The sequence below is a fragment of the Antennarius striatus genome, chromosome 13 (genome assembly GCF_040054535.1).
Source record: "Antennarius striatus isolate MH-2024 chromosome 13, ASM4005453v1, whole genome shotgun sequence".
NCBI lineage: Eukaryota > Metazoa > Chordata > Actinopteri > Lophiiformes > Antennariidae > Antennarius > Antennarius striatus.
In genome coordinates, this window is record NC_090788.1 from 3,820,413 (window position 1) to 3,838,875 (window position 18,463).

The 18,463-nt window shown below is 43.1% G+C and overlaps 1 protein-coding gene and 1 long non-coding RNA gene across 9 annotated transcripts; one reads left to right on the forward strand and one right to left on the reverse strand.

The window, feature by feature from the left end:
• Positions 1-650: 650 nt before the first annotated feature.
• On the forward strand, positions 651-17,562 carry LOC137605954 (stromal interaction molecule 1-like). 8 transcript variants are annotated; one of them, XM_068330922.1, is made up of 14 exons: positions 665-948; positions 2,011-2,145; positions 5,520-5,650; positions 5,727-5,841; positions 6,917-7,028; positions 7,172-7,287; positions 7,670-7,847; positions 10,228-10,405; positions 10,857-11,024; positions 11,121-11,221; positions 11,470-11,705; positions 12,114-12,200; positions 13,234-13,297; positions 14,262-17,562. In XM_068330922.1, the coding sequence occupies exons 2-14, from the start codon at positions 2,013-2,015 to the stop codon at positions 14,683-14,685; spliced, it is 2,043 nt and encodes a 680-aa protein (XP_068187023.1). In that variant the 5' UTR covers positions 665-948; positions 2,011-2,012; the 3' UTR covers positions 14,686-17,562. The 8 variants fall into 8 exon arrangements, with proteins under 8 accessions (XP_068187028.1, XP_068187026.1, XP_068187022.1 ...); XM_068330924.1 differs by having other exon boundaries at positions 7,673-7,847; XM_068330921.1 differs by lacking the exon at positions 14,262-17,562 and having other exon boundaries at positions 653-948; positions 13,234-13,803.
• LOC137605955 (uncharacterized) lies at positions 11,984-13,862 on the reverse strand. The gene is made up of 3 exons (XR_011037814.1): positions 13,803-13,862; positions 13,590-13,720; positions 11,984-12,250 (listed from the first exon to the last, which is right to left on the reverse strand). It is a non-coding gene; the product is annotated as an uncharacterized lncRNA (long non-coding RNA).
• Positions 17,563-18,463: the final 901 nt, after the last annotated feature.

An 18,463-nucleotide genomic window follows, 5' to 3' on the forward strand; every position in this document is an offset into this window, starting at 1 on the left:
GGTATGTATAGCTCTCTAAGAAAAATAGTTGTGCCTTTTTTTAAAAACCTTTTTCAATCAATAGGAAAATAATAATTGATGTTAAAATGAAGTGACCAAAGAGAACATAAATGCAAATGCAGCTAAAGCAGCATAGATACTGTCATTACACTAAACATTGTCCGTGAATGCACCTCTTATTACTCCTCGTTCCGAAACAAGAGGTACCTGAATGCATCAAAAGAGCCTTCTGAAGGCCACAGGATGCTGGTGTTAAATTAGGATTTTTTCTGTCGTCTCTCGTCTCCGTGGTAACTGATTACTTCCATCTGATTATCTGATGTTGAGCATCAGATGTGGAAGCCAAGTAGATTTGTTGTTTTTTTTAAATTCTGCTGATTTCAACAAAATACAGTGAAATCAAATCCCGTTTCACTTTTGATGTATTTCAAACACCTTTCTCATTTTTAAAATCACTTTTAATTATTTATGAGGTGAATGTAAACTACATTTTTATATATATTGTAAACGTTTTATTCTAAAAATAAAATATATTCATAAAACAGCAACTAATAGTGATTTTCTTCATTGATTTCTTTATTGATCATTTGGTTTATTAAATATCAAAACAGAAAATAAATTACGACAACAGTCAATCATTTTAAAAACAAAGCTATTTAAAATCAAAGCAATCAATTGATCTTCATTATCGCTATGTCTTAACAATAGTCGATGGGTGAATTCTCATAGTATTTCTGTTCACTCTGAATTCGAAGGTTTTCGCGGGTCCCTGAACGCAGCGCAGGCGGGTCTGTTCTGATGTTGTGTTTTTTTCCTCAGTGGCAGTTTGTGGAGTTTGAGGCGCGGGGTGGAGAACTCAGGACCAATCTGTTCTATCAACACGTCCGATCAGTTCGTGTCTGATCGATCAGAACAGATCGATGGATTAGACGCGCAGCAGCCGTCGAGGTGAGTGATGAGTTCACGTCCGTTCGTCTTAATCTCGGCGCGAACGGTGGTTGAAGTTTTTTTTTTTGGCGGCTTCAGGAGCGAAATTCAGCGCCAGGATGTGAAAGTGAACAGCTGTCTGACCTTTGACCTCCGCCGGTATGAAGGAAAAACAAAATATACGTTAAAAAGTCGGAGTAAATTTTTTATATTAACGAATTACTGGATTTGAGATGGAGATAACTTTGTATTTGGGATTATGTGTTGCGTGTAAATCTCATTTACCTCCATGAGGTGTTCTTGTTCCTCCTGGGTAAAGAGAACATGGGACAATGAAAGCATCAACGTGTTTGCTCGTTTTTTTTGTTTTTTTTTAAAATACTATTGTCTTAAACAAACTTACTTCGTGTGTAAATATTACTTGAAGTCATGAGGTGTGTTAAACAAAGTTCTGCGCAATTTTTTTCTACTCAAGAGAATTCACCGAGGCGATGAAAGACGTGTGATTACACCCATTTGTTTGCGTCTGGAAAATGTGCTGACAGGTTGTTGACAGATTATCACTGAATTGTATGTAGAGGTGGATTTTCAGCGCAGGAAAAGTTGTGTTTTTGTATTTCTCTGGCCTTTTTTCCCCAAATTATAAAACTAGGCATCACTTGGAGAGCACACACACACACACACACACATGCAGAAACATACACACAACTATGCCACTCTATCTAAACCCAACAGGGTGCCATGACGACCCTCATCATGTGACTTCTGGACCACTAAAACCAGAAGCAGCTTCATCTATAATCTGACCTCAGTTCAGTCGGTCTAATTTTTAACCATTGTGTCACGGCAGAACATTTTCTGTGATCGTATCCATGATAACAGGATTAATCACCATATTAGGAATATTACTTGTATCCCGATTGGCGTCTCTCAGCGGGACTTCTGTGTCATTTTCATCCGATCCTTGTGAGAGGATGAAATCTGGATCCACGTGGATCCAGGTGACCATTGGTTATTTTTGCAATGCTTGAAGAAGTTCAGTGTTCACAAATGTGTAAAAATCTGTCTCAACTCTTTCCTCAGATATGGAGGGTGTGTGTGTGTGGTTGGTGTGTGCAAGTGTGTGTGTCGGGGCTCACAGTTCGCTGAACAGAGATCTCCACACTCACCCGAACCACCAACACAATCACCCAGTTTCCAATGGCGACGCAGCCTCAGGTAGGAAACACACTCTCTGTATGTGTGTGTGTGGTTGTGTGTGTGTGCCACAGATAGCCAGGGTGCTAGCTACGAGCAGCGAACCACAGTTTCCTTGAGTTGACACATCGATGATGTCACAGGAAGTGTGATGACAGAATTAAAGTTATCTGTTGTGTTAGAGGCGATGAAGGCTGAATGGCCCCACCCACTTGTGTGAGGGCCAATAGAAAGAGAGTAAAGGCTCACTTGTGTGTTACATCACTTCCTGTTTTCCTACTGAAGTGTAATATCCCACTTGTTTCTGGTTTAATGTTGAATTTAGATGATTTTTCATCGTAAAGTTGCCGTGACAACAAGCATGTTAGTTGTTTTCGGTGATGAACTGGTGGAGCAGCAGGTTTGGGACAAATCATTTACAACTTAAACACGTCAACATGTTGTTTAGCATCCATATTGTTTCCACACTCAGGCTGAAAGCATCACAAACACACTGAACTGTTTCACATGAATGGGCTGTCAAACTCCAAAAGGTGCATGATGGGAAGTGAAGTCCAGTTGAATTGAAGTGTTTCCTAACTGATGTTCTGGGGTGTGACTTTGACTCGACCTTCCACGTCTTTAATTCTATTAACTCTGTATTTTTATCCCACCAGCTGCTGATCTTAATCCCAAACTAAACACAGACCTTTAGCGGAGCTGCTTCCTCACCTGTCACACGTTACCTCTCTGTCTTCTTCTGTGGTGTTGTGGCGGCGAGGACGGCGGTACGCAGGGAAACCTGAGCTGGATTTGTAATGACAGACCACAGACGTCCCGGAGATTCCTTATTATAGGCTGCTCAGCATCAGATTTCACTCGATGACAGCAGCAGGGCTTCGATGGTGTGAACGCAGCTTGATTGTGTTTGTTTCAAACCTCAAGCAAAACTGACAAACAGGAGCGAAGCCCCCACCCCCACCGCTATTGAAATAGTTTGAGTTTCTTTGTCTTGTTGACGGGCTTTCAAGCAAACTTTGTAATGTTAAAACAAATAGAGAGTTAGCGCTGAGCTAGCAGCGTTCCAGCTAATACTGTAGATAATAATCTCCTTTATGTCTGCTGACTTCCTGTTGGCGCTCTTCCCATATTTGGACAAAAGAATAACAACAAGAACAACTAGCCGCTGAAGTTGATTTTAAATTATTATCATGTTTTATAATTTATCATCTTTTTAGCTCTTTTTTGGTTTGTTTGGGGGTTTTTTTTAAATTCAAAACCTGTTTAATATTTTTTCAAGAAACCAAAATTTCATATTCGAGCACTGGACAAGTTCCAAACTGTCAACATGTCAACCTTACTGGATGTGGGTTCTAAACTAAAAACAACACCTAAGAAAGGACAATAACCTTTATAGAGGATTATTGCCACTACATAAATTTTAATTTGAATTCATTTTTAAATCCTGATTGTTTGAGGCGTGTCTGTCTCCATCTGAGCATCACAGCTGATGCTGCTAATCCAACCTGCTTCATCCAGATTTTTTTGTATCATCATGGAAACAGGCTTATTTAGCGTTTCAGAATTTGTAAAAGCATTGGACTCAGAACCGCGGCACTTTTCCTCTGAGGTGCGACACAAACGGCGCCACACCACAAAACAAACACAAGCAAAACACACCTCCAAACCTAAAGAACCTGCTGCAGCTAAATAAAAAAAACCCCACCTGGCTGAACCTACCTGTTCCAAACACACATCATCTAACTACTCAAATGGAATGCAAATGAAAACAACCAAAAACCTACAGCACACAAAGCTTAACCCAGAGCTTTGTTTTTGTCGTCTCTCTGGTGTGATGATGACGATGATGGCGCTCGGTGACCATAGAGGAAGATGTTTTTTGGTTTACCTGTTATTGACATCCATGCATTGATGCCGCAGCTCCACCTGCTGACGGTGCCGACGACCGCCTGAATCCCTGTCACACACCTCATCATCGGGCTCCACCAGCTTGAAAACGTGTTTGAAACCCATCCAGCCAGTTAGCCGGTCTTGTGATCGGAGCCGCGGCGTGAAAACCTGCTTCGTCTCAACTCTAATCTGTCCTAATATTTACCCACGGAGCTGAGAGAGGTGACACACACGCCGCTGCAGGTTTACCGTCATGTCATCGTTATCTGCAGTGTGAGCGGCTAATATTTACGTAGTCTGAATGATCCGAGATCTGGATCAGTCGCAGCTTTATCAAGGAGGTCAAAGGTCACCAGACAAAGGATACGATCTTTAAGTGTTTACTTAAAATAAACTGAGCTTTAAAAGGTAGGAGGTTTGTTCAAACCACAAATTAGACTTACCAGATTCTGCAGAGGAAACTTGTGGATCATGAGTCGACACCGTAGGTGTGAAAGAGTCCAGTCAGCTGACCCGTCTCAGTGGGATGTAAAGGTTAAATAAAGGTTAAATACATAAATAAATAAATAAAAAAAAGCCCATACATAATAACTTTACAAAGCAAGCGTTTTATATGAAGAACATGTGAACAAAACGGATGCCGGTTCTAAATCAGCTCATAAAATGACAAAGTAGAGCAAAATCCTAAATGAATGAGTCCAGTGGTAATAAAAACAAGACTATTCTAATCAATAATAATACAGTAATTAATATTACATCATAGTTCCAGCTAATCCTTTGGCTGAAGTCAAAATGTTCCATGACTTTTACTTGTATGTGAGTATTTTATTGTGTAGTATTAGTACTTTTATTGGCTCTGAATACTTAAACCTTCAGGGTTCTCTCGCTTACACACACACACACACACACACACACACACACACACACACACACATACACAGCTGAGTGTAACATGCAGACATTTTGGAGGCAGAAATGACCAAATGTAGACATGAAGTTCTGTCTCTGCTCAACCTGCTAAAACGCGCTCAGTTTAACTGATGTGATGGATGATCACGGATGCTAGCTGCTAGCTGAGGCTAACTGAAGCCAAGCCATGTGTTTCAGGTTTTAGTAGCAGTGGGCTGTTTGAGTTCTTGTCGTTTATGTTTAGGACTGCATGTTTTTTTTGTTTTTTTTAAAAGAAGTCATTCGCTGTTGGAAACACAGGCTTTTAATAAACCTGAGCTGTTTACGTAGTGGAAACACACTTCAGAGTGTATTTTTGGCTGGAAAAGACAAATGTTCTCTGTAGCCTAGCCTAGTATAAAGGTCCAATGTTCACTAGCTCATGTAGTGACACCTAGGGGTGAGTTGCAGAATGCAATTTACGTGAATTGTTTCGTTCAACTGGTCCGTATAGGTGTGAGTGGTTATCTGTCAACGTGTTCCCAAAAGTCCTCTATTCTGTGTTCATAATCTATTATTGATCATGAATAGTGATCATGTTTGTTGTCCGTCTATAGGTCTGTGTCGGATAGACCCGCTGCTCTGTGGGGACGAGAATGCCCTGCTGAGTTTCGAGGCGATCTGCGGCATCCACAAGCTGATGGACGACGACGCCGACGGGACCGTCGACACGACCGAGACGGACGGGGTGAGACGAAAACACACCGTCACTTTCCTGCCATGTGATTTCTGTGATTGTGGAGCTCACGCCGACTGGTCTTCAGTTCCTCAGGGAGGATCTGAAGTATCACGATTCCAAAGCCAAACACAGCAGCTTCCACAGAGCCGACCTGCTGATCAGCGTGGAGGACATGTGGAACGCCTGGAAGAGCTCCGAAGGTCAGGACAGATCTCACACGTGTGTCGATTTATATCTGGTTCGTTCATGTCACATGACCATGAATCAGATCAAATGTGTTTCATCTACGTATATACACAGACTCAATCCGGATTTGAAAAAAGATCAGATTTTTTTTTTAAAAGGTTTTGCGTTCATGCAGCCACAGAGATTCAGCAGGAGAGTAAAGCGAAACACAAACGCCTCCTTTTGAGGAGAGGAGAGGAGGAACATTGGATGTGTTTACCCTGAAACCATTGATCAGCTGCTGCTGGTGGCAGGGAAAGGGTAGGGTGAGGTTAGGGTTAGGATTGAAATGAAAGAAAGTTAGTAAGAAGAGGAAATTCACAACATCAATAAAACTTTTGTTAATGGTGTGTTTACAAAAATGAATGTATTTACCAAGTAATTAAAACATGTTAAAGGGAATGAAGGGATGAGGAGCAGAGGGAGGTAAGATCTGAAATGAAAAGTAAAGGAGGGATAGATATAAAGAAAGAATGAATGAAGGAAGAAACGAGGTAAGAGGGAAGAAAGAAAGGAACCAATAGGAGGGAAGAAAGGAGGGAGATATGAAGTAAGGAACGAGGAAGGAGAGAAGGAAGGAAGAATTTAGGAGGGAAGGAAAGAGGGAACAAGGCAGAAGGGAAGAAAAAAAGGAAGAAAAGATGCAAAGTAAAAGGTAAAAGTGAAAAATGAAGACTGAGGTGGGAAAGAAAGAATGAATGAAAGAAAAAAGACAATAATGTAAGAATAACTAGGAGGAAAGAAAGAGAAAAATGACACATAGAAAGAGAGAGAGAGGGTTGAAGGATGACCGCCGTGTAAAAATAACATCCCTTTGGATCTGCTTTGTTTTTGTCTCAATTTGTCACCGATGACGTAGAGAAAGACACATGAAGAAGAAAATGTTTATTTTTGGGAGGACCAGCGTGAGACGGAGCAGAAAATCAGCTGATGAGGAATTTTCACTCATTAATCAAACATGTTCAAACAGTTTTTTTGCTTTGCATTCGATGGAACGTCCTCAGATGACGCGAAAACCCAGTGGTCCTGCTGAAACACGTCTCTTTGCAGTTTATAACTGGACGGAGCAGCAGGTGGACGACTGGTTGACCCTCAGCGTGGAGCTTCCTCAGTACTCAGACACCTTCAGGAAACACCAGCTGGATGGAAAGGCCTTACCCAGGTACGGACAAGCTGAAAACTCAGATATCTGACAGCCTTTGAATGCATCAGCAGATCTTCAGCTGCAAAACGTGATGGTGTGGCTGCGTTCTGTGGAGATTAGCATCTCCAGAGGTCATTAGTCTTCTCATCTGCTCCTGGCAGGCTGGCGGTGAAGAACACCACCCTGATGGTGTCGGTGATGAAGATCTTAGATAGGAGTCATGCTCAGAAGCTGCAGCTCAAAGCGTTAGACATCGTCCTGTTCGGACCGCCACCAGGTGAGTGGCCATTGGTCAGTATGAAAAGTTTCATATCGACTGTTTGGTGTGGAGTAGAGTTCAGTTAAACATGGAGGGATTTGTGGCGCTTCTTTTAACGTCGCTGGATTAGGTTTTTAAAACATTCCCATCAGTTTATTGGGAAGTCATTTTCCCCTCAGGCAGAAACTGGAGAGCTGCCGGACCTCAGCGGACGTTTATTTGCCAACAGGATCAAACTCTGGAAGTCTCCGGAGTGGATCCGAGGCGTTTTTAGCCACACAAATCCACCGGATCAAAAACATTTGTATCTTAGTAATTGTATTTTCAGGACAGGTCGAGGGTCAGCCATCCCTCTGCTCCGCCACGTTTGGTTTTATAATTATAAGTATGTTTTTGTCAGCAGGCCGACAGAACCGGTGGAAGGACCTGGTTCTGGTTGTGTCCATCTTGATGGCGCTGGGCGGCTGCTGGTTCGCCTACATCCAGACCAGGAGGTCCAGGGACGACCTTGGGAAGCTGACCAAGGACCTGGAGGGTCTGCAGAGGGCCGAGCTGAGTCTCCTGGAGCTGCAGGAGAAGTGAGTCACACCAAAACGCCACAAATTCAGTTAAACTCTAATCTAATGAGCTAACCCGATTACACGACGCATGTCACTGCAGCGCAGGCAGAATGTCCATTTTTACTCGACTAGGTGGAGAAAGAAGTCCTCCTGGGTCGGTTCTTTTATCTCCATTCTGGAATGTAATGGTTTCTTCCCAGACACTTCCTCCAGGAAGCCGTCTGGTTGTGTTTGTGTAAATCTGTGGACTAACAAACAAACGTCGCCATTGAGGGGGGGGGGGGGGCGGAGCGGTCAGCTTCAGGTCCGGTTTGAGAGCTGAAACCAGCTCGTTTGTCGGTGATGAATGGATTTAGTATCAGGTCAGACCGTTGGAAGCAGCTCCAGGTCAAAGGTCATTAAAGTAATTAACCTCCAAACCAGAGGCTCCAAAAGGAATCGCTCAGTTTCTGTGTGTGAAGAGCCTCGCTCTGGCTTTCTGTCTGACGCCCTTATATGGTCAAAGAACAGCCAGAAGCTCAGTGTGCACACACTGTCCACACACACATACACACACCTGATGTACACACTAACCTACACACAGCAACATATGTGTGTGTGTGTGTGTGTGTGTGTGTGTGTGTGTGTCATGTTGTAACAAGTGGCTTGACTTCTTCAGCTCGTTTTTTTCCTTCTACTCGCAGTATTGTAAGATACACACACTACTACACACAGTACTGTAAGATACACACACTACTACACACAGTACTGTAAGATACACACACTACTACACACAGTACTGTAAGATACACACACTACTACACACAGTACTGTAAGATACACACACTACTACACACAGTACTGTAAGATACACACACTAATACACACGGTACTGTAAAATACACACACTACTACACACAGTACTGTAAGATACACACACTACTACACACAGTACTGTAAGATACACACACTACTACACACAGTACTGTAAGATACACACACTAATACACACGGTACTGTAAAATACACACACTACTACACACAGTACTGTAAGATACACACTACTACACACGGTACTGTAAGATACACACACTACTACACACGGTACTGTAAAATACACACACAAACACACACACACACACACACACACACCACTACACACAGTACTGTAAAATACACACTATCACACACAGTACTGTAAGATACACACACTACTACACACAGTACTGTAAAATACACACACTACTACACAACGTACTGTAAAATACACACACTACTACACTACTACCCACAGTACTGTAAAATACACACACTACTACACATCGCAATGTAAAATACACACACACTATTATACACAATTCTATAAAATACACACACTACTACACACAGTTCTGTAAAATACACACACTACTACACATTGCACTGTAAAATACACACAATTATACACAATTATATAAAATACACACACTACTACACACAGTACTGTAAAATACACACACTACTACACACAGTACTGTAAAATAAACACTACTACACATTGCACTTTAAAATACACACAATTATATAAAATACACACACTACTACACACAGTACTGTAAAATACACACACTACTACACACAGTACGCTAAAATCCACACACTACTACACACCGCACTGTAAAATCCACACACTACTACACACAGTAGAATATGAAATACTTTCTTTCTAATCGTGCCCCCCCCCCCAGACTCATCCACCATTGAAAATGTTTAAAGGAGACTTGAACTGTGGAGCAGCTGAAATCCTCCATCAGGACAGAATGGAAAACGTTCCACTTTAAAATGACAGCAGTTGTTCTCCTCGCGTCCCAGACGCGTCCGGAGCGCTGATGGCGGCAGGGAAACACGACCCTGTCCCAACATTCTACAAATGTGTTCCTGGCACCTAATTCAAAGTGACAACAACTTTTTCCAAATCAGCATTTTCCTCTCATTCCTGATATTTTCAGAAATTATTTTCTCCATGTATTTATTGTATTATTATTATTATTATTGTACTATTAAACGACACAATCCCAGCTCCGTGGACTGCCGTTTGCCGCTCTGAGCACTGCTGCTGTATTTTCAGTGTCGTCTGCTGACCTTGATGCATTGTTGGTAGATTAAATACCAACAGGTGGTGATGAACCCAGGACAGGTCACATATATACTGTTACACACACACAGATATACATTCCTTCATTCCTGGCCACAGGCACACACACACACACACATACCCTCCCCCTCACACCGGGACACACCGCCCCCTGCTGGCACCAACACTCATTACAAACAGTATTTATATATAGATGTGACTGCATTTTATTTTAAATATATTATTTAACTTTACAAGCTATTTGTTTTAATCGCCAGAAGCTGAACCTACATTTGATCCCATCAGGCTGCAGAAGGCTCAGGAGGAGCAGCGCTGCGTTCAGGTGGAGAAGGTGAAGGTGGAGGAGGAGCTGAGGAGTGAGATCCACTCGGCCAAGAAGGAGGCCCAGCGACTCCGAGAGCTTCGAGAAGGAGCCGAGAACGAGAGGAGCCGTCAGAAATACGCTGAGGAGGAGCTGGAACAGGTGTGTGCTTGTACTTTACACCTCTAGTCCACTCAATTTCAGTGGCGACTCGAGTATTATACATCTTACTCCATTACATTCATCTAATTTGATGTAGTTACTCATTACTCCACCCCACAGACATTTCTCGGGGTTTTTTAAATAAAGGAGCGGTTGGTTTCGCTCCAGGGAGCTTCTACCAATCTCCTCCCAGTTTGACATGTATTAAAAACTAGAAAGGAAGATGCCCAGGAGGCAGAACTGCCTCACCTGCCTCCCTTTGGCGGGAAAGACCTCAGATGATGAGGCAGAATCAGTCAAATCTGACAGAACCTGCTCTGTAAGAATTATCAACAAAAATGAGTGTAATAGTCTGAAAGTAACAGATTCAGCAGCAAAACAGAAGCTATTCCACTGCAGCGGCTGCCTTAAGGTGAGGCTTCTTGTATCCTATGTGTTCTGTTTCCGGTAGGTTCGAATGGCGCTGAAGAAGGCGGAGCGGGAGCTGGAGTCGAGGGCTCGCTGGGCGCCGCCGGAGTCTCTGCAGAAGTGGCTGCAGCTGACGCACGAGATCGAAGTTCAGTACTACAACATCAAGAAACAGAGCGCAGAGAAGCAGCTGCTGCAGGCCAGAGAGGGGGTGAGGACACCGACACACGGACAGCGCTGAAACACAAACCGGTCGATGGCGATGATGGTGATGATGATGATGATGATGATGATGATTGGGTTTCAGGCAGAGAAAATCAAAAAGAAGAGGAGCTCCCTGTTTGGGACGTTTCACGTAGCTCACAGCTCCTCGCTGGATGACGTGGATCACAAGATTCTCTCTGCCAAGTGAGTGACCTTTGACCCCGACAGGATGTTTATCTCTATCCCAGAAATATTCAAGTAATTGCGTGCTAATCCTGAAGGCGCCGAGTTAATGCTGGCTTCTGATAGCTTTTAGCATCTTTAGCCAGTTGAGTTGTTTGGAATCTGTCCCCAACTGACGGATCAAGGTTTCCAGCTGATTTATTTTTATAAAGATAAAGATAAATAATGTTTATTCGAACAAACCAAGGCTATCCCCCTCCCCCCTCCAGACAGGCCCTGGCTGACGTGACGGCTGCCCTGCGGGAGAAGCTCCACCGCTGGCAGCAAATCGAGTCTCTGACCGGGTTCTGCGTGGTCAATAACCCGGGTCTGGGGGCGCTGGCGACCGCCCTCAACCTGGACCCGTCCTTCCTCGGCCTACGCCCTCCGACCCCTCAACACCTCCTCCTCTCCGACGACCTTGATGATATGGATGAAGACATCCTGTCTCCCGGGACGCTGCAGTGTAAGTCTGACTTAAGATAACCAACTCGATCAAAGGACAAGTCCCTTTTATTTTCTGGCTAATGTTAGCACGAGTAGCTAAAATGCCTTGTTTAAGCAACGAATTTAAATCTAATACTTCTACTTCTTTTCCGCTTTTATTTATTTGGGAAGATTTTTTTTTTCAGCTTTAATGGTGTAAAAGTTTGAAAAACATCCAACATGTCTGATATTCTTGGTATTCTTTTAACAAATTAAATTTCTTTGTTGTTTTGTGGGTACCTTGTGAATTTTAGGAGATCCAGTCACCATTCATTACTTCAGGTTTCTTACGGAAGCCCATGAGGGACACACATGTTTACCTGACTTCACCTCCTCTCAGCTCACCTGTGGTTTCCATCCCTTCCTCTTATTGGTTGGTTCTCTCCAGATGCAGCGTGGCAGATGGACCGGCGAGTGAGCGACCTTTGGCCCCTGAGTGGCATCTCTGACAACCAGTCACCGTGGAAACACTCCGGTTGGCCCCCTCTGTCCTCCAGCTTTCCCCTCTCTGATCGGTTCATACATCTGTTCAACCAGCAGTGATAACTGATCAATCAAATTATCCTCCAACTGATGAGCACCTCAAGACTCTCTCAGGGTTCCTGATTTAGTGTCTGAAAAATTTAAGAATCTTAAATCAAGAATAACTCCTAAAAAAAAGTTTGTATACGGACTGATTCACCCTGATTCACCCTGAGGGAGTCAACCTGTTTCCTTACAATCTCATCAAACTGATGAACATTAGCGTCCATGCTAATGCCTCCTCACCTCACCTGTGCAGCTTCACACTCCTCTTCCTCCTTCATCTGCTCAGATCACACAAAGCTCTTCTTCTCCTCCTCACCCTTTCAGTCTGACTTGAAACTCACCTCAGCATTAAACTTTACTAACAACAGTTTTCTCCTCTTCACGCTAACATCCACTTGCAGGTCTGCAGCAGTGAAACGCACAGAGAAACGTTTTTGACTTTCAGAATCTCACCTTTGGCTCCTGATCCGGTGTGAAATTTCTGGTTTTTTGATTTCAGAACAGTCGAGATCATTTCACTCTTGAGACAAGAAGCTAGACGGGTTAGCGAAACGTAAATAACTGAAAGTATTTTAGTCCACAAAAATTTAGCCACTAAGCTATAGCCCAAATCGGAATGCTTTTGGCTTATCCCAGGCTTTCTGGTAATGTGAATCATTTCCCGGTCCGATCATGGACTCAAATAAAAACAAACAACTTCTCATATTTAGGTTTAAACTACTTTTTATGTTTGCATTCCCCATCCGTCCTCATGAGGTCACATGAGGGGGTGTGGGCTTTTTTCACATCAGTGTTGCATTTAAAATTGCACTTAATCACATTTTGTCCTATTTTCCTTGAAGTGTTGATATTTTGCACCTGTAACACCTCAGTTTAACAACCACTTCCTGCTGTGTGCAAGTCTGAACTCTGACCTCTATGTCTGTTTTTCAAAATAAAACTTAACTTGGTTCAACTCCTCTCCCTCCTCTCTCCTACAGTTCAGAGTCTGATGCCCCTGCGACAGAGGATAGGAGACCCCAGTCTGACGTTCAGCTCTCAGAGGTTGGTTGAAGGGCGGGTCTCACCTCAACCAGAAGGGCGTGGCGTGTTCGCCTCCCTGAGCGCTCCCAGTGGCCATCCGCGGCAGAATCGCAGCCTCTCCATTGGCCAGCTGGAATTTCTTCCTGTGCCCTCCCCGTCTCTCTCCTCCTCCCTGTCTCAGCCCTCCATCGGCCCTACCTGTCCCCCGCACCTCCCCAGCCTCTCATATTGCCCTCCCCCCACAAATTCCTCTTCTTTTTCCTACACTGAAGGCACCTCTCATTTCTCTGCTCTGCTATTCCATTCTTCTTACGTCCATTCTCTGGAGGCGTCGTCCAGCCTCCCGTCTGCAGAGGGCGCCGATGAAAAACAGGCGCAGCGCTGCCGCTCGGGAAGCCTGGGGTATCTTCCTCTGCACGGGTGTTTACCATCGATACTGACGCACTAACAAGACAGAAAACGAGTTATGAACATGATTGATTATAGATACAACCTGAACCGATGTCTCAGTAACTCTCATCCTCACCTTTTTTCACCTGTAGAGGTCGGTCTGTTATTATTTTTAACCATGGCCTCCCCTTCTAATTTTATTTAAAAAAACAGTTAAGACACATAGCCATATTTTCAATGATAAAGGACGTTGATGGAAGTAAAAATGACAAATGTAAATGTGGTCCCATGTCAACATAAAAGCTTCACTCACCTCTATTCACACCTGCTTGCTGTTTGTCCCTTAGGCGTTGCTTTATATCTACTTCTGTTAACACAAAGAAAATTTAACAGGAAACAGGTACAGTCAGTCTGGTCCGCTGTGTGTGGTTGCCTTGTATTGGTTTATTAAAATTTTTCATGATTAATTCTTGATCGTTATTTTCTCTGTAAATAAAGTAAAAACTTAGAAAGGTAAAAGTTTCAGGTGGAAATATTCACATTTCATGCTAGCAGTATCGGCATCTACTGTCACTCATCTCTCTTTGTCTCTTAGGGACATCATGAACCGCTCAGGTTCTGACTCCGCCCTCCCTCTCTCTCACGGCGAATCACGAGGCCTGTACGGCTCCAAGCATTTCCTCCTTTCATCCAAGCTCCACCCCCTGCAGGGTCAGAGCTCCGGGATCTGCGGGGGAAGCCTGGAGAAGAGCTCCAGCCTCGGAGAGCTGAGGGGCAACGCCGCCATCAACCTGAACTCCTCCGGCTCCACCCGCTCTCTCTACATGACGACCGACGCCATCGACAACCGGCACGCCTTCCTGTCCTCCGCCTCGTCCAGCGGTCGAGGGACAGGAGTCCAGGTCCCGGCCAGGAGGAGTCCCGTGGGGGAGGATGGAGGTGACGAGAGCGAGTCGTCCAGCAGTCGGAAGAGAAACGCTTTTAACAAAATCTTCAAGAAGAAGCAGGGACGCCACTGAACCGAAAGAACGCCATGGATTTGGTACAGACTGAAGATGAAGTCAGGCTCCTCATCAGGATGGAGCGAGAACACTTTTTACAGCTTCACTCGTTGGTTTGTCAGTCAACTTTTCTCTCTAAACTGAGAAGAGATCAGAGACTAAACGTACTCAGATACAGAGAACCAACGAAGAAGAACAAGAGGACGACAGAAGAAAAACCAGTGTTTCCAGAAAAAGATCCAAAATAGACAAATGCTGTGTTTGAGTTACACCAAAGTTATTATCACTAGAATTTCTCTTTCTAAATTGCATCCAGGTTCAAAGATTAACATGAGAACTTTTTAATATTTTATACTTTAAAAACATTTACCTGTATTAACAGATTTACCAGAAAGAATCGCTGTTTGATGCTCACATAAAACAGCGAGCGCAGCACAGATGTCCCAAAATTAGAGCTTCTTTAAGTCTGTTTACTGTATATCCATTACTGAGACGACTTCTTCAAACAGTCGGTAACAACAGCCAGATAACTGAACAGGTGTGCAGTGGATTGTGGGATACTGAGGACCAAACCATAAGCAGTCAGGCTACAGGTCTCTGGGCCTTTATCACATCAGACTGAACAGGAGAATCAGGTTCCAGTTTGTGAATGAATGTGTCAGATGCATGATGGGAAACGTATTCTTTTGTAATTGTGTATACTGTATAGTGGAATGGTGTTTGTAAGAGTCGGTAAAAGGCGCTGCTCCTGTGATGCGGGTTAAAACTGACCAGCTGTTCCTGAGAGCTCAGATGGAGTCTGTGTTTGTGGTCCTCTTTAAGTTTATTGTCTTAGAATTTAACAAAAAATGTTTCAACTCAAATCATAATAGAATAGAAAATATTTTTTAGGGGTTTTAGTATGAAGGTGTTGAGGTGAGAGTAATGTTATGTGACAGGGGAAATGATTTTGTCTTTTATTTTTGCATTGATCCTTCAATTGTCCTGATCTTAACCAGGTTTAAGACCAGTAAAATCAGCTGAATCAGCATGTTGGAGTGAGAGCGCTCGCCAAAAGTAAGAGGACGCAGTTGTTCCTGAAAGTTTAGTAAAGCTTGTCTTTATGTATATTTATGAGAAATAACCGTTATTTATAACAAAAATTTTATAATATTTCATAGACAAAATAATAATAAGTCAACTGATTAAGAAGAAAACCCCCTCACATCTAATTTTTTTTAGCACAATTTTAAAATAACTCTTTTTCACAAAAGTACAGAAGTTGTTCTTGTTGCTATTTAGGGAGTTTTATGAATTTAATTTGTTTTCATATCCATGGTTACAAGATGGTCTCATTCTGTGAGTGGGATTTGTATTAAATACGGGGTTCTGGGGTTTGTTTTATGTACATGTCTCCCATGTACTGGACAGGTTTCTTTGGATGATTGGCGAAGCGATGCATTTAATTTATTTATTTATTTTGTATTTTGACTATTACAATTTTTCCTCAGATATTCAATCAACAAGAATAACAACAACAAAATGGAACGCACCCATGGAGGGGGGCCCTGAGAAGTTTCACGGTTTGACAGAAATGGACCTGAAACAAGATTCCAATGCGTTTGGAAATGCTCAACTTACTGTCATCGTTTGATTTTCACCTGTAGAAGAAATAAACACAGATATGAAGTGTGTCTACACCGTGGATTCCACGACAAACACTGATACATCAGCTGATGTGTGTGTTTTGTCCCAGGCAGGCTGCTCGGTGGGATGCGAACTTTAAATCAACTTAACTTCTTTTGTTGTGTACGAACTCATTATGTCTGATTTATCAGAGCAGCCAGAATCCCGTCACAATGTGCTGATAAAATAAAGTCTGAGTTTTTACGTCACCAAGAGAAAATATCTCCTTTCGTATTTATCTCAGATCTTCATATGACGTGTTTGCTTCCAGCACCAGATTGGTGCTGGAAGCAGTTATAACCACTGGATGTCACGTTTAGTTTTGCAGTCAGATTGAGCCCATGAATGGGAGTGGAGCTGCTATGCAATCCTTTACATGGTGTTTCTGTTCAAAAGATGGCAAAAGTTAAGTTCAAGTGTGTATGGGATCCTTTCAATTCAATTCCCACTGCACAAGAAGCATTGGAATTATGGATGCTGTGACTTAAAGGTTGTTAATGGAAGCATAACAACTCAGTTTTTCACACAAATATTGAAGCATTTATGATAAAATATAAGAAAATAAAACCTGCATTGACTCATTACGGACAACTGTTCTCAACACTGTGTGCGCAACTTAAAACACCTCACAACACGACACAGGGAAGCATCCTGTGCTGCTAGGATAACTGGCTATCCCATCTAGCATGCTGCTATCCCTCTCTCCGGCTAAACCTGACAAACGCTCCTTCAAACAATTGGCATGAAATTAAAAACACAAAAAAAACAGGAAATACTTGCTGCTACATTCAAGTGATGTGCAACAGGTAGCCATTGCCATGGCAACAGAGATAGTTTCAGATTTGATCAAAACAGGTGAGATGCAGAGAGGAGGCGTCTGGTTTTCTGAAAACATCAAGTGGAAAACAACATGAGATATTTTTATTATCTGAACATAATAAGGAAATAAACACCTAAACCTAAACATTTAATACAGTAAACTATCTTCCCTGCTGAAATCTAAGAGCTGTCTGACCAGTACAGACAAACATAATTAACTCATCACTTCTGCCATAACTATGTTGACTCTGACAATATTGACATTAAATGATGCATTCGCTGACCTGCCAGCTGCCTGGGAAATGTGCAATAGAAGGGCTGACTGTCAGCCAGCGGGTGTCACCACAGAGACGCACAAGACTGGAGACAGAAAAAAAGGGTTTTATTTTTTAAACTGATGTGAAATGCAGCTTTTCTACCATTTAAATGAAAATGCGTGAATTCTACTCTCATCTATTCTCTACCTGTATATCTAATGATGATCGATTTTCAGTACAAGATAAGGTTTTTGTCTTGATTTACGGACAATTCAGAGAATAAACGGATGAAATCTGTTGTACAGAGAAACTTTATTCACATCACTGGGATTAAAGAAAAGATTTTTGATTAATTTGGGTCATAAAATAGTTTTTCATTGAAAAAAATTTAAGAAAAACAGAAGTCTCACATCTTAATCACAAGTCTCTCAGAACTATTAAGTCAAACAAATCTAAAGTCAGGACTCCAAGTTTCAAATCAAGGCTGACATTAAGACCAGTCCTCAGTTCAATCCTTACCATCATCACTGCAGACCTGGTGACGACAACGCTGAGGAGGCTCCGTCCCTACAAGGCGGCTGGACCAGATAAGGTCTCCCCAAGACTCCTCCGAGCCTGTGCTTCGGAACCAGGGGACCCCCTGCAACAATTGTTCAACCTCAGTCTGCGGCTGGGGAGGGTCCCGTCACTGTGGAAGACCTCCTGCATTGTCCCTGTACCCAAGAAAGGACGCCCTACTGAGCTCAACGACCACCGACCGGTCGCTCTTACCTCCCACGTAATGAAGACCCTAGAGCGACTGGTCCTGGAGCTCATGTGTCCACAGGTGCAGGGTGCTATGGACCCTCTCCAGTTTGCCTATCAGGCCAAGGTTGGGGTTGACGATGCTGTCATGTACCTCCTCCACCGCACACTCTCCTACCTGGACGCCGGGGGCTGTGCCGTCAGAGTGCTCTTCTTCGACTTTTCGAGTGCCTTCAACACCATCCAGCCCCAGCTCCTGCAGGATAAACTGACCTCCATGGCTGTGGACCCCTACCTCGTGAGCTGGATTA

Coding starts and splice junctions, on each gene's coding strand:
- LOC137605954 (XM_068330921.1), top strand. CDS start 2,013: ATGGAGGGTGTGTGTGTGTGGTTGGTGTGTGCAAGTGTGTGTGTCGGG. Junction 7,288..7,669: donor CCTGTTCGGACCGCCACCAG/GTGAGTGGCCAT, acceptor TGTTTTTGTCAG/CAGGCCGACAGAACCGGTGG. Junction 11,222..11,469: donor CACAAGATTCTCTCTGCCAA/GTGAGTGACCTT, acceptor TCCCCCCTCCAG/ACAGGCCCTGGCTGACGTGA.